Genomic DNA, 16,227 nt, shown 5'->3' on the forward strand with positions numbered 1-16,227 from the left:
ATGATGGCTGTCACACATCTGCTTTGTAAATTGTGAAAAAATGAAAGGCAGTGTGTACTTACACTGTCCCGCTGGCTTTCGTCCCCGGACCGGTCATTCTTTTGCATGGTTCGGGCCAACTCTGGCAGGTTTCAGTTACACAACGTGAAGCAGAAAGAGTTCTGTGAAACAACAACAAAATACAAAGAAAATATCTCTATGAATGTTTTATTTTTATGCACCTGAACTAAACAATTTCATTCACTTGTAAAAAAAAAAATTTCTGAATATCTGAACATCTGTTTCATATGTCAAAGTTGTAATGATGTATATGCCGAGTGCTGTTGTTGAGATGTGTTTATTATTTTTAATAGCACTATTTTGAAAAAAGCTGAGGTTCCTCCTGGGGCATCTGTGGTTTGAGAATATGAAAGCTTTGATCTCCCAGACAACCAGGTACTTGTGCGTACATGCGTGTGTATGGAGGAAGACATGCTGTGATCCACGGGCCTATTAGAATGCATTAGAGTGTAAAAGGTAAAGGTCAGTGGATTATCAGCCAGAGTTACACAGCTCTGTTCGGTTTACCTGGCCTAATAACCCAGAGCCTACACCTGCCTCTTTTTTATCTCTCCTTTCTCTGCCTCACACACACACATCCACACACACGTCCACATTGTGCTGAAATGGATGTCCAAAACCATTCGTGTGTTTTAAAGTGTATTGACAGATGGAGAAAATCCTGTACAACTTCAAAGACATGAATAATCTATTTCTGATGTGGTGTGTATACAGGCTATTTGTGTTTTAGCATTTCTGTCACCTCCTGTTCCTAACAGTAAACAATCCTGCTGTTCCGCCTGTGTTTTATCAAGTTTTCAGGCAATGCATCAGTGCACTTCCTGTTTTTTTTTTTAAATCACAACAACCTCCCTGTATGTGTCACACAGGCAATGATATTTTTATTAACCTGTTTATGCAAAGCAATGCATCTCCCCACGTGTCTTTCTTGCTATCTACCATATATAATCCGTCATTTCCATCCATCCATCACACACAAAACCAACTCTATCCACGTCCTCAAGGACACATCAACCACACTGGATGTACTCTGAATGAGAGATCAGCCACTTCATCCTCCACTCTGGTGCTTTCTAACCCAGGTCCATCACCAGTACGAGGACATGTGGAGTGACAGGATGGCCAGTTAATTATCACGGACAGGAAAAACAGACAGAACAGGAGGGAGAGTCCTCATCGATCGGACTCTGAGAGAAGGAGAGGAGACGTGCATGGGCTTTGAGACATGGTGCCTTTAGGATAAATAAACTGTCTTTCATGAGGAAAAATGTCACCACGGTCACAGGCCAAACAATATGCACAGAACCAAGCATGCACATGCACATATAATTTGCACATATAAATAATAATGTCCAATGGTGTGTGTTTTTGTCTATTATAGGAATAATTTTTGCAGCATAAACCAAATCTTAACGTATATTAATGCATTAAATTGCAGACAGCCATGCACACCCAGAGCACGATAACCTCAGGACATGCTGCAGCCTTGACCTATAAGCACATGTGAGGCTGTTTAACCACACACAAGGTCTAGTACTCATAAATATTGTCCTTGGCATATCAGGGTTTGCACTGCTGTATATAAATCCAGTCTAAACATTTCTCAGAACCTTCTCTTTACGCTCCGTCAGCAGACAACGCAAATCTTGACTATGACTGTGCTGTCTGCAAACCCGGCCCGGCTGTGTTGTTCATCTTACAGAGTTGCACTTTTCATTCATAGACAGCAGTTTGGAAACAGTAATCAGCTATTTATCATTGAATCCCACTCAACACAGTGACAATGCTGAGAAAACTCCAATTAACAGGCAGACTGACTCCCTCAATGTGCAGTTTGTTTATTCACATCCCCGTTGTTATAATCATTTTGAAAAGTATTCCTTGTAGGTCAGCCTAGCCTTCAAAACACAAGGCTAAACCTGAAAAGTGCCTTCATACCGACACCAAACCATTTTTAGACCAATCACTATCGTCTTTGACGGAGAGCTGAAAGTCAGCCGGTTACTTTCTTTTTTACTGATTCTTGTTGTTTTGATAACAAAAAGCTTTTGCAGTTTGTGTGTCTCAGTGAGTGTGTGTGTGTGTGTGTGTGTAGTGGGCCATGTGGTGCAACCACGGGAGGTTGATTTCTGTCAGGGCTCTTGTGTTAGTTACACGAGGCACGAACCACCACATGAGATTCAGATATGAAACTGCCCCTTTGCAGATGCTGTCTCTTCCTGTGCTTTGATACATCCTCTGATGGCTCCCCAAATTAACTTCCTGCCATCTTCAGGAGAGCGATGAGAGTTTATCCTGTATGATCACATCAGGTGAGGGAGCCGAAATGAGCTGAGCTCCGGCCTCCCCTTGCCCAGCAGTAGAAGGTCACGGCTGTCTAATGTGCTCTGAGCTGCTGTGTGAAACGTCTCTTTTCTCTTGTTGAGATCCCACAGCTGCTTATTGAATAATCGCTCAAAAAGTATCTCAGCCTTTTATTGTAGCCATTCAATCAGCTGGGATGAGCAGGCACTGCAGCTTTGTTAAAATAGCCAGTCACTTTTATTCTCTTTGTTGGCACAGTCCATATTAATCAAGCATGTTTCAATTTGTCAAGCTAATATTTCAGAGAAAAGCCAGTGGAAGATTATACATTAATATTCAAGCTCTGATGGTAAAAATCAGTAAACAAATCAGTCAAAGCTGCTGCTTAGTGCCATCTTAGATTCTTCAAATTAAAATAAATTACAACCTATTATATGGTACAACACTGTTTTCAGAGTAAATAGGCAGTGGCATGCGTTTGATGCACTCTAAAAGCTAACATCTAATTATCAGTCTCATTTCTCAGCCATTGAGTGAAGTGGAGTTTTTCCACCTCACGGAGTTCTTTTCGCTTATCTAAAGATTTCAACACAAATCATACTCCTATTCATTTAGTAATTGCATTCTGGTCACTGATTGCTGCTTTAAGATTGCTGCTGAGCCACTTTTTAAAGTGAGGTGGGCTCTCGCATGGACGAATAAATGAATAGAAAAGCAGCTTGTGGTTCTTAGTGACGAGCAGCGAGCAGCAGCCTCCCCACCCACTGACTCAAATCATGAGCTGAAACATAGCTCCTCCAAGTGGCGCTGCCATTACTAGACACAAAAACAGGGACGATTACCTTAAACTTGTGCAGAGAAAAACCTACTGTGAGGCAGATCTTGAGTAGTGGATGCTTTTGTTCGGTCAACCTTGTCCTGTCCTTCACACTGAGGGCAACCATTTTCTGTCATTGCAATCCATTCATCACATAAATCAGCTTTGATCAAACCACTGGAGGGCTGACACCTCCTGTAACACAGTCACACGCACGGAAACTCAACGGTACACCAACATACATGTGCGCAAACACACACACGTATGTCCTTGAACCAAATGATAGATATGTGCTGTCACCTCACACACACTCTCTCTGTTGCAGGTGGGATCATGACAGTCCTTTTTCTGTACTTGACTTGATCCTATGTACTGGCAGTCACAGCTCCAATTCACTCTCAAGTACGGACAAATTGAAAGTGGCAGTAATAAAGCCAGATCTGGCAAAACAGCTCAATTTTCTCTTCATTCAGTCCCCGTAGCATTTTGTTGACAGTGATGAGCCCTTTGTAGCAGCTCAAAACAATTTCACAGCAAGCAGACAGGAGATGAGAATACAATAACATTTGCTTCAAATGTAAATCAGCTCTCACACCTCAAGCTCCTTGAAAATAATTGTCTTATATTCCACCTATTGTCTGGCAGAACAAATGCATGAGTCACATTTATTAGGGTTTCTTTTTTGTTTTTGTTGCATGTGCATGTGTGTGTTTGTGAAATTAGGGTCACTGAATGTGAGTATTTTGAAAACAGATTTTCTACAGCACGTTGATGATGAAGCTTGATTTAAGTGAGATTATTTCAGGATTCCAACTCACTCAGCAGTTACAGTTATTATTTTAAAGAATATGTATTTCTTTAATGTCACATAATTCTTGAACCGCTCAGAATAGCATGGTTAGTTTTTGGATATGTGACTCAGTGGTTTAGAGATGCATATGTACTAAGGCAGGGAGGGTTTAATAAAAGACACTCTTGAATTATAAAGTGTATGGGCACCAATATTAGAGTTAATATCTTCTGGGAGGTAGCGTCACGATCTCTTAGACTCTGCTGCCTTCATAGTCTCGTGCAAGTCTATCACCCTAATGGAATTGCAATACTAATTCACTGGAGAACCCCTTTAAAATATTACGCTCATAATTTATTAAATTTGCAAAAGAAATTGCCAATCTCTTGGTGAGCATTATTATTATCTGTTTTAATGTATTTCATTGAGAAATTAATTAATAAATGGCTGAATGCCATTTATTATTTTTACCCTCGGCAAACTCTTCTGTGTAAGTACACAGCCACCAAGGGGAAAACACGTCCAACAGAAACCCTCAGGTAAACACAATGTAGTCTAGACTACTGCCAAACAGATGACACAAAGAGAGGGGCATAAATGCAGCCAGGAGTCAAGAAGACAGTTTATGGTTGGTAAACATCTCAAAAACAAAACTAAATTTTCATGGAATGACAGAAAATGACAAACCTGACTGATGCACCTGTTGTCAATGCTTATAGGCTTAAAAATATACATTTGCTGTGATTGGTTAGCTCCATGCTATCCTGCATCTTAGGCCGTGAAGGTAAATTTCTAAACTGAGTAGAAAAAATGTCTTTTTCAGATCATACAAATATTTTATTTCATGTATAAAAGTATTTAAATATCAAATTTGATTTTATGAAAATGATACCAATATACTCTGGCCCGGCATCAGCCCATATATTGTCCCAATGACAATGTTTTCTGTTCTTAACATTTAGTCAATCAAGAATTCTTTTTACTAAGTAAAGTTAAAGGCTTACTGTAGCACAGAGACTGCTGTTTGTTGCTATATTCTCTTTTATGTATTCTTACTGCTGACTGATAATTAAAGAAGTCTTTGTCTGTGCCAGTTTATAGCTCACTCTGGACCAGCTAAATCAAAGCCTGCAGTGAATTACACAGTGCACAGTGTCTCAGCAAGTAGCAGGAAATTAAGTTTAACATTCAGTAAAATAACAAGTAAGAATGTATGAATACTAAATATGTCTCCACAGTTAAATTCGAGGTTCACAGTGCGATGCTGTGCTCTAAGCTGCCAGCAGAGGTCCCCAGAGAGCCACGGTTACACTGGTTGTTTCACACCAAGTTTTCAACATGATGCCTTTTTGGACTTCTACTTGTGTTACCTCTCAATTAAACATTAAATGAACTAAATGTTGCATTTAAAAAAAGATCATTCTAGAATATGTACATTTACTTAATACATATTGTGTACAAAGCAGATGGCACTACATGTATAATATATAATCTAATAATTCAGCTACATAAAACGCCATTTCTGGTGCCTTTTTATCCTGAACCTCACACACAAAGCAGTCTCCACAATTCCTTCTCTCCTATACACATGGTACTACAGTGTTTAATGACATCACTGACCCGAGGCATTAGTGGGCCCTGCAGAGCTGGTGATGAGTCACTCCTATCCATACAGCCCAGAAAAAGCAGCAGGCACACCGTGGTGAGCTGAATCTGGACGTGCATCTCTCTCATCAGCTGTGATTTAATATGCACCCTGCCTGACTGAACACAGCAATGCTGCTTAATGTCAAGGTTACATACACAGACCAAGTGGTTTCTAAGGACGCAGCTAGTTAGGAAGTGACTGGCAGTGTAATCAGTGTCAGTTTCCCTGTAAGTACAGTACATTAAGCTGTGCATGGGTGTGAAAGAAAGATGCATTTATGCCGTGAAGCATCCCTGAATGCTATGTTATGTAACTCCACATCAAACTGAATTTAATGCACTTAGTTTAATCATTTACAGCTACGCCACAGTTTCATTTCATGTATTACTGCTTATTGTCCCACCATCAGAGGTGTGCTACTGCTACACACTCCTGCACACTGCAGGAATAAAACCCAGACAACATTTTCACCCGAGGCCTGACATGATTTTTTTCCCCTGGCACAATAGCTTCAGCTGCTGTGAATGTCTGCTGTGTCAGCGCTACACCTTTTCTCTTCCATGATATTTTAGCAGACAGGATATCTTCCCTGTGAACGCACACAGTTATTTAAAGTATACTGTAAATATCTACAACACTACAAACACTGCTCTTTACAAAGTGCAGTAGAGAGATCACAGCTTTGTTAATTTACCTTTACCTCGTGCTGAACAAACTACAGTGAAGTTTTTTTCTAAATCGTGTGTGTGTGTGTGTGTGTGTGTGTGTGTGTGTGTGTGTGTGTGTGTGTGTGTGTGTAGGCTGAAAACTGAAGGCTAATGGTGGTGTGTAAGCCAGCAGGAGTCCAGCTAAAAGCTGTTAGTGTAACATACTATAAGTCATGGAGACTGTAAGCCGCACCTTGTTGATACTGTGGCACTGACTAAACAATCAAAGCGAAGCATCATGTTACTCCTGTAGGTGCAACAACACCTGGTCTCCCCCTGAGTGTTTTTATACAACAACATAAACCACGTTTCTCCATAATCTACCTAACCTTTTACAACATTAGGGTCATATAAAAATCACCAGCACACATCAGCTCATATAATTGTATCATGATGTCCTGCAACATATGGTCCACAGAAATGATGGCCTGTGGTGAACTGTGATAGAGGAGCCCCCTCCCCTGGGCGGCTTGTGTGAACTGGGCTAGTGTAAACAAAGCAGACAGAGCAATCAGCTGAAGAAAGGCGCTGCCAAAGTTCTGTTGTTCCGAGGTGATTTGTCATTTCTGATTTCTTGTCATGTTATGTAAAGAATATCCACCCTCTGATGCTAAAGTCTGGCCTCAGATTATACAAAGAGAGCCAGAAAGCTGATTATACATGTCTGTAATCTTGTTTTTATGAAAATATTTTTCCAGCAGCAGACGTACAGATTTCCTCAGTGAACTCCTGTGATGACCCGATTTACCAGTTTGAAGAAGCACCAAACCCAAAGGGGAACGTTGGCATTGCAGCAACGTAATAACAGACAGCTATAAAACCAAATATGTTCCAGCAGATATGCTTACACCACTTGTTCATCAAGAGAAAACCTTTTCCATCAATTACCATGACAGCGAGTGATTTCTTGCTGATTCGGTGTCATATCCGATTCATCACAACCCACTGAACCCACTCCACTTATTGTAACTAGTGCATATAGTGTAAACGTAACCATCACTTCACTCCTTGCAACAGTTTGTTGCACTTGACTTCATAAAAGCTCATTTTGCATCACTGACGCTGTGTCAGACCGGACTTCGACCGCTGTATGCAGCAAAGCACACATGCATTCAGAAAAATGATGCTGCCACTGTAACGGATTATATGTGATACGACTCATTGTTCAAAGCCCTGCGTCTGTCTGACATGTTTGTTTGACTGATTCATTAAACAGAGCAGAGTGCATCTTTATGCTACAGATCAGCACATTATGAGATACAAGATTTAATTTAGGCCTGCCCGAGGCTTGTGAACCAGCGTCCTCAGACGGTCACATGGAATTAAATCCTGAGACTTGACTGGAATACTCTTCCACCCACAGTGGTGAGAAAAATAAAAGGAAAGTGGGAGTGAGGAAGCAAGATGGAGGGTGACATCTTACCACAGAATGCACTTCAGTGATGTGAACAACTTAAATGAAAGAAGTAATATGGACTAAATAAACTTTACTTAATACGGGAGCATGAGAAAGATAATGTTTCAAAAGTCAACAAATTATTCTGATGGAAAAATACAGAAAGCTAGCACAAACCAAGATTAGAAATGAAATTTAACTGCTTACAATAACAAAACTTTACACCAGGTGAGAACAAAACAGCTCCCAGTGTCAGGGGGACTCAAACCTCGGACTCCTGAGTGAAAGGTTGGTGTTGACTATAAACTGAGGTGTGTGTGAATGTAAGAAGGGAAGTGTTGTTTTAAATCAAGATTTTCAATCAACAAAAATGACGAAGCAACCATGGCGGAAAAACATAGAAGCAAAACCTACTATAAAATATGAGTTAAGTGAGGGACTCAGGAAGATTTCAACAACACCCACAACTGACAATAAACCAAACCAACTTTCATAAGTCATGTCAAATTGTTAAAATATTTAACTTAACTTTTGTTTATGTGCATCACATGAGAAGAATAATGTAGTGCGTGAGTGCATAAACCATGTTCTGTGCTCTTCATGAAACAACTAATGACAGGATATTAATTAAATAAATAGCTCGAGCCTCTTTACATTATTGCCGTCTCTGCTGACCCACCCCTGCACCGAGACAAACAGGAAACCCACCAGAACAAGAGAAAAGCCTGGGGTGAGGGCTCCTTGTTGTTTTTATTTATAATCCACATCCAGAACAAACTGTCTTCTCTGTGTGATAGACAGTCACGTTTCTGAATCTCAAGCATGATGAAGGAAATCATAACATGCACAAAAAAAATCATTAGATGCAGAGACATCATTATATTAAAAAAAGTCAGTTATCTCAGGGTAAAAAAACATTATTCTGTTCTTTTATTGCCAAGGAGATAATAAATTTCCTATTGACTTGCAGCACTAGCTCAGATTGTCGGGATTTTCTCGAGATACCTATATATTAAGCTATGAAGGCTTGAAGGTCTTAGTAAAACACTGAGGATGGCACAGGTTTGACAGGAAAAGGTCTGAGCATGTGGGGCGTCATCCCAACAGTGATGTGGAAACATCATTTATTCAAGCTTAATATAAACTGTTGTATGTCAAACATGGTTTTGTTAAAAACAACTAAACTGTTCCCAAGAAAGTCTATAGCAGGGCTCTGTAGCCCTCTGACTGAAACTGTGGCTCGTGGTTGGATGTTGGAGCTTTTAAATGAAAGGTGTGTCTGAGCCAATGTTAGCCAGCTGGCTTTACTCTATTCTCAGTGGCCTGGACAAAACAGGTTCTTATCAGGGTCGTGACCTGATAAATATAATAGGACACCTAACCGAATGCCCTTGTTGCAATATAACTCGCTAGCCAACTGGCAAGGCATCTGAACTGGAAAGAAAGCAGATATCATTCAGCGAAGGGTGTGGGCTCAGTGTAATTACCATGAGCATGCTAACGCAGCCCCTTTTCGGTGGTGCTACAGGAGAAAAAAAAAAAAGATCCACGTGCCATCCTTGATGTTTATTCATCCCTTCCTTGTGCAAACACTAGCTGTCAGGGGCGCTTAACTCCAATTACTCTGTGGTCTGTGCTCATTCCAAGCAACGCAATCAGTTCTCAGTTAGACATGTTGATAAGTATCCAGTGTTTGCTTTCCTGTCAGACACTGTGCTGGGACTGGGCCCGTCATTAAATGCTGAATGCTTTCTTTTTACTGTTACTCTTGGACAGGCAGGCTGTGTGTCTGCACGTGTGACACGGTGAGCACACTGTATGGGAGGGAGGCAGGCACACAAATGGAGTTGAGTTTCAAGGAAAACTTTGCGGTCGGCAGAGGAGCCCCTCTGGTCTTTTTGTATGTTTGTATGTCTTTTTGTCCAAACAGAGAAAATATCAACAGCTGTTTATGGAAAGTTTTCTGCGCTGCAGGAAAACAAAGTATTTCTATTTGTTAAACAAAGAATCTGTGCAAGAGATGACCAGAACATAACCAGCACATACCACCATTCTCCTGAGACATTATCAAGCCCCACCGCCCCACCCACTGGCTTCACAATTAAGGCCAGGGCAGATCCCGAATCCCTGGCTGTGCATCTACAGAACTAATGTATGCTGTTGCACATTATTATTACTTTTTTTTTAAAAAACAACAATGACAGGACTTCCAGTGTAACAATGGGAAAAGGAAGTGAGGTGCAGGCTACAGCTGGTTCTCTCTTCTTCTCCTCTCTAGTGTCCCTTGGAGGTCATTCTTCCTGCCTCATTGTGCACAGATGCTGCTGCAGAGGCAGAAATCCTCTCATGTACCGTCATCTGATTTCGTCAGTCCCTGCTCATGTTCGTCCTTATGACATCAATTAAAAACCAAATCTGCTCCACTGCTGGTCATAACTGCGGTTTAATAGTAAGACGTCATGTTGGGGTTCTCCTGATACCGTCCGGCTGTGCTGAAGGTCAGCGTTTATTAGGCTCCACTGCAGAGAGCGAGCGAGACAACGAGGGAGAGAAAGGCAGCGGAGACACTTTTATCTTCCTGTATCTTTATCTCTATGCTGTTTTGCACATGTCTGTGTAACTCATTATGCGTCATGGGATAGTCTTAAGGCATGCCTTTGGTGCTGCCTTTTAAGGGTGTGCATTGGGGAAAAAGCTCCATTAAAGGTTCAAAAGTCACACTAGTCCTCGGTCTTAATGTCAAACAGCACATTCTGTACTGGAACCCTGACAATACTGCTAAACATCTGGCTGCAGGGAACATCTTTTACCTAAGCAACAAACCATTCACAACACCAAAAACCTGCTTCCAGTGATTTTAAAGTGAAAAGCAGATGTACAACTAATTGCTGTGAAATATTTTTGATGATCTCTTAAAAAGGATAATGACTAGAGGAGAGGTCCTGACTTTTACAGTCAATCAAACCTCCCAGTGAACGTTAGTGAAGCTGGAAAATCCTACAATGACCTCTGAAGCACAGGGTACACACACACTTTCCTGTTCATTGTTATGGGAACTGAGTTTCTAATAAAAAGATACTTAAATGCCTTTGGCTTTGCCTGCTCATATGTGTGTGTGTGTGTGTGTTTGTGTGTATGCATATTGCTGTGGCTCTCCATGGGAGCTTTAGATGACTTTTGCATGCCAGAAAAACAGAAAAACAAACACTGCCTTTATTACAGTAATGAATATGCTTTGGGAAGCAAATGATATAATTTTCCATTAACTCCCACTCGTAAAATGCCGAGAATGGCTGAGGGAAACCTGTGACATTTGACTTTGTTGGCACCACACACTGCAGTCCTCCTCTGTTGCTCGACCCCTGACCTCTCACCTCTGGAAACACATAATAACAGACTATACAACTCACAGCTTCTCCTGCTAACAACCATCTGACCACAATAATGTCTGATAAACACTTGAGTTGACATCGCCTCGTTAAGTTAAGGTCTTACAGATTATTAGATTTGTGCACATCAGCAGCAATGCAGATGTCCCTGTATGCAGGCAGCAGCAACACTCATTCAGAAAAGACACCCAGCTTAACACAACAAGGATGCAGGCAGGTGCTTGTAGGAATTTAAAAAATGCACCTCCATTATCTTCTTCTGTGATGTTGTGTGGATTTTACAGCAGCCATTTTCAAGTCAGCACATTCATTATTCAGCCTGGTCTGATCGCTGCAAGAACGCTGCTGTCATATAGGTCAGTCTCAGCTTGGGGCCACAGCCTCTATCTCAGCACTCAGGTGATGCTCAGGTGGAACAATAGGCTTAGTGTGCAGCCTGCACCTCACACATTCATCCACGTGGAGGTGGAGTGCATTACTGTCCATTGTCTGGCAGTATATATTTGCATAGCAGGTACAACACAAGGCTCCCTGTGTTCAACACTGCAATAAAGAAACTGACGCTGACGGACAGGTATAAATTAGATATTGCAGGCAAACTCCCTTAGCTACAAGACAATGGCTTGTTTGTTGTCATATGCACAACTTTCAGTGTTTTATCTTCCACACTAAGTGGTTTAAAGAGCTATCATGACGTCAAAACAACGCCACTGTCACGGTCATGGTCATGAGTCATGATCTCCACCTGTGAGGAGGGCTGGGATATGAGGCCTAAACAGGCCCATATGTTTGCTAGCTGCTCAGCTGGCTCCACATGATCTCCTCCTGGATCTAATAAGAGTGTAATGTAATGTGAGAATGATGCAACTTTTAAAAAATTTCTTCCTTTTCTGAAACAAGTGAGCACACAATCCCCATCCCAAGACAAAAGTTCGCACTACAGCAAACTGCTTTAAATAGTAATTTGATAGGTGTGTCTATGGAATTCAAAGGTGCACGGGTAATAACACTCTTAAAGGGAACTCTGCATGGACATGAACATTTCTGACACCTGACATTCTGTAGTTTATCAGTGTTTATATTGGAGTCAGTCATAGCACACTTCTTGCCAACATGCCACCCTAGGTGCTGAGAGGATTAAAGTGCTCCCAACTCTAATACAAACAATGTGTCATTTCTAGTTCCCTCTGAATTTATGTGTGACTGCAGCACAATTTGGAGCAGTCCTATTTATAGCCGACTACCGCCACCAACACCATCCCGCAGCCTGAAAGTCACACCGGGAGATCTTTTTTTTTTTTTTTTTTTTTTTAAGGAGGGGAGTCCTTGAGCTTCTCTGTCAATGCGAAGCAATGCAGTGACAAGTTTGCTGATGAGGTTGGTCACTGTGAAGTCGCACTGCACCGGTCCCTCCCTTAAAGCACAAGACTGCTGCTTTCTATGCATCCTTCCCACACACACACACACACACACAGACCAGGGCATGCAAGCCTTAGCACCAACATGCACATGTATTCACATAACTTGTATTTTCTGAATAGAAGCTGCAGCAAAGAGTTAATAACATTGCTGGTGATAACATGACTCTGCATGCATCCAATACATTTACACACTTTTGCTCCACAGGAAGATTAACGGCTGTTCTATTGCTCTGTTCTCAGTACAGTGACAGACAGAAACACATATAGGAACTTACTTTATGTCTTTGTTTTAGGAAAGAGATTATTTGTCTGCTCCTGTTTACAGTACAGTGTCTCCTGTCTGCTCTCTTGTAGTCCCAGTCAAAGAAAACAAAACAAACAGAAGTATCTGGTGTGCATCTCAGACACAGCAAGTCCCGCTCTGCTGCTTACTGATGCTCTGTGGAACGAGGAGGGAACTCTGCTCACAGCTCTTGGGCTCTCAGCCAATCACGACGGAGTGCTCTCTGCCACTTGCCCAATCGTTTATCTGTGCTGCTCCAGCCCCCCACTCCTCCCCACCCGGCAGAAAGTTCTCATGGTTGTGGACAAACTCATGGAGTTATGACAGAGTGGGAGGAACCGCTGTAGTATTTACAGTACGATAGAATAAGAATAGAGCAGCTGCGGAAACATTTCCATTACGAAAGCATGGCTGGCGAGCAGGAAAGAGGAAGAAAGGGGAAACAGTTGTTTAATATACCTAAGATTAATTATAGCAGTGCAGGGTTAATGTAGCTCTGTCTGAATGCTTTTTAAATAATGTGATTTATTAGATTAGCTGGTTTAAATATGTAAAGTATGCAACATGCACAGAGGACTGAATCTCATTTGACATGTTTTACTATGCAGCACGCTCACAGATGATGTGACTTGCTCTCTTGCTTCACTGACCACAGGAAGCGCCGTGTACACTAGAATACATGAACGGCAAACATTCATAACAACACGCTACGCTGACGGATGTACGGACGCAGCTCCAGAGCTGCTGCAGAGCCAGTGAACGTCTGCTCTTCCTGTACACTGCTGAAAACACCCCCTGTCATATTTATTCAGCGTTCAGAGCTACCAGTGCCACTAATAACTACACTGATAATCTTTGTTTTGCTGCCCTGGAGGCACAGTGATGGGCCAGTTTGGGGGGGATTTAGCCACTTTGAATGGGACTGTGGGTTCCGCTTACATTAAAAAGTGGGCTCACAGGCTGCACAACTACAACTTTAAGGATAAATAAGTATGCAAAGCAAATCCTATACATACAATATTAGGAATAAGTTCATAAAACCTCATCGATACAAGCAGATAGCATCCAACCAATGTAACTGTCTGCTGAGAATTTCTGAGAAAGCATTTAGAGGTAATGGTCCCATTGCTACCCGAATAATGTACTTATTTCCTCATCCAAATATTTACTAGGGGCCGGAACAGCAGTGACAGCCGACCATATTTAACACTGCAGATAAAGGAGATGATATCTGAATCAAAATAACATTTCAGAGCGTCTCATCCATCTCTGGGATGATGAATGAAGAGCAGTTTTTATTAAAAAGAAACTCAAGTTACAAGTTTTCCTATGTGAGGTGTTAAAAGTAGACACATCAGCAAAAGTTCAGTATCTGTGGAAGGATGAGACAGTAAAAATTAGAAAAACAAATCACCAATGAAGCTTGTATGAGAAATACCTACATCCTATATCTGCTTCTAATTCAGCCTGATGCATGAGCTGACTTGTACATGCTTAAGTTGATCTGAATTTTAAGATGAGGCGTGTTGTATTTCAAAGAACAAAGCTGTGTATAGATACCAAACATCAGGATTTGATCTGATTGGTTAACAGGAGGATTTTTTTTTCACCTGTTTCTGCAAAGCAAGATATTCCGGCTCCACCGTCTTTTCACAAACAAGCCAATTACACAAAATGTCAAGCTACGTCTTTATGGCATCACTTTGCAACACATATCTGGATGATCATTTCAGTTTTATAACAGGAGGACAGGCAAGAAAAAACAGGCAGTAAAGTTGGCAGGCCCTCGGGGAACAGTCAGGCAAACAGGCATTCAGGCTGGGCTTCAGCAAAGCAAGCAAGCAGAGTGCTGCTACAGAGCTGTCTGGCCCCAAGGTCTGTCAAACTCACAGGAGTGGAAGGGTTATGCTAATACTATGTAAAGGGTGTACACTTTGTTCCTCTTTCATAGCTCTGCATCAAAACATCATGCTCCATGTAAACAGCATGCCATGAACACGCATTTACGTCTGTGATTTGTCAGAGCAAGCAGAAATAGTTTAGTCTTGTATACCCTGAAGGACGGAGGAGTGGAAATTCCTTGAAGACGTGGAAAAAAAAATTGGGAAAACAGGTTACATAAATAGCCTTTTCCCTGCTGCCTGTCCCTAAGCAGATATGACAGCTTACAGCCACAGAGGCAGCAGCTGACACACGCAGAGGACCAGAGTCACTCAAGCTTTATTGAAAGACAAGATGCTGATCAATAAATCTGTTTTAGGACCCATCATACACTGCTGCTGGGTACATACAGAACAAGAAATACATCCCTTATTTCAAAATGTGCCACATTTGTTTCAATGCTGAGCAAAAGCTGTTGACAGCTACCATCACAGAAAGGGGAGAGAGGTGTGGCGACTCTGTGCTCTGTAAAGTATTGCCCAAAGGGACACACACACACACAGTGAAAGGTACAGGTGTACAGAAAATGCACACAGCCTGCAGAGATGGATTTAAACTAGATTACAGCTTTTGGCTCTGCGCCTTCTCAAAGGCCGACAGACTTTATTATTGTTGTTGTTAACCCTGATTTCAGTTTCAGATTTGCTGCTAAAAACGCCTGCAATGCAAAACATAACGTGTTTCTTCCACCACCATACAGTAAATTATAACCCTGTGTGAAGAACCTGCAATGAAATTTGAAAATAATCTCATTATTCAATCACAAATCTACACTACATGCCAAAAAGTCTTCTTTTAGCTGCCATATCTTTCTCGTCTGGTCAGATAGAACATCTACTGTACGGCATAGACCTGGGATAAACGCAGTGCTGTTTGGCAGCAGCGAGTTGAAAGCACAAACCTAATCACAAGGTACTGAATCAGAAAATCCTGCCTCCCTGTAGAGCATCACCTCTGCTACCTGCATGCATAACAAAAAACAGACATTAAGCTCCACTTTTAACAAGCTTATCATGCTGTAATGATATCACTCTTCAATTTGAAGGCATCACAAATGAAAGCCAGCTCTGTCTGAGAGGGCTGCATCACTTTTCTGCCACCTGTTTTAAGTCTCAATGAGCCAAATCATGATTGTTCCTACTTTTTACACTAAAGGGATCTTTAGAGGAGGAGAACAGATACAGGGAGAGGAAGATTAGCTTATTATTAAAGCAGCTAAATACTACAATTATGTGAAACACCAATAATTATTGCCAGAGGACCATCTTCTCTCTGCTGACAGACTCAACATCACACACACAAACACACACTCCCACTCACATGTTTATCTTGGCTAAATCTCTTGGTCTATTTCACCTTCATTAACTGAGCCACATCCCATAAACTCCTAATGTCACAGGCATTCACGTCAAAGCCCGAGCTTTTGCCTCTCTCTTGTTTATCCTCTTTTTGTGGTCTCTCTCCTCTCCCC

General features: G+C 41.5%; 1 protein-coding gene across 1 annotated transcript in view; it reads right to left on the minus strand.

Annotated features, from left to right (window-relative positions):
- pde4d (phosphodiesterase 4D, cAMP-specific) overlaps positions 1–12,950 on the minus strand; it is a 134,247-nt gene extending 121,297 nt beyond the window's left edge. Inside the window, exons 1-2 of the mRNA XM_028413316.1 lie at positions 12,808–12,950; positions 63–161 (exon numbers count right to left, since the gene is read on the minus strand). Of these exons, the coding sequence (XP_028269117.1) occupies positions 63–107 (45 nt within the window). The 5' untranslated portion in view covers positions 108–161; positions 12,808–12,950. The remainder of the gene's footprint in view (positions 1–62; positions 162–12,807) is intronic.
- Positions 12,951–16,227: the final 3,277 nt, after the last annotated feature.

The sequence above is a fragment of the Parambassis ranga genome, chromosome 9 (assembly GCF_900634625.1).
Source record: "Parambassis ranga chromosome 9, fParRan2.1, whole genome shotgun sequence".
Taxonomy (NCBI): domain Eukaryota; kingdom Metazoa; phylum Chordata; class Actinopteri; family Ambassidae; genus Parambassis; species Parambassis ranga.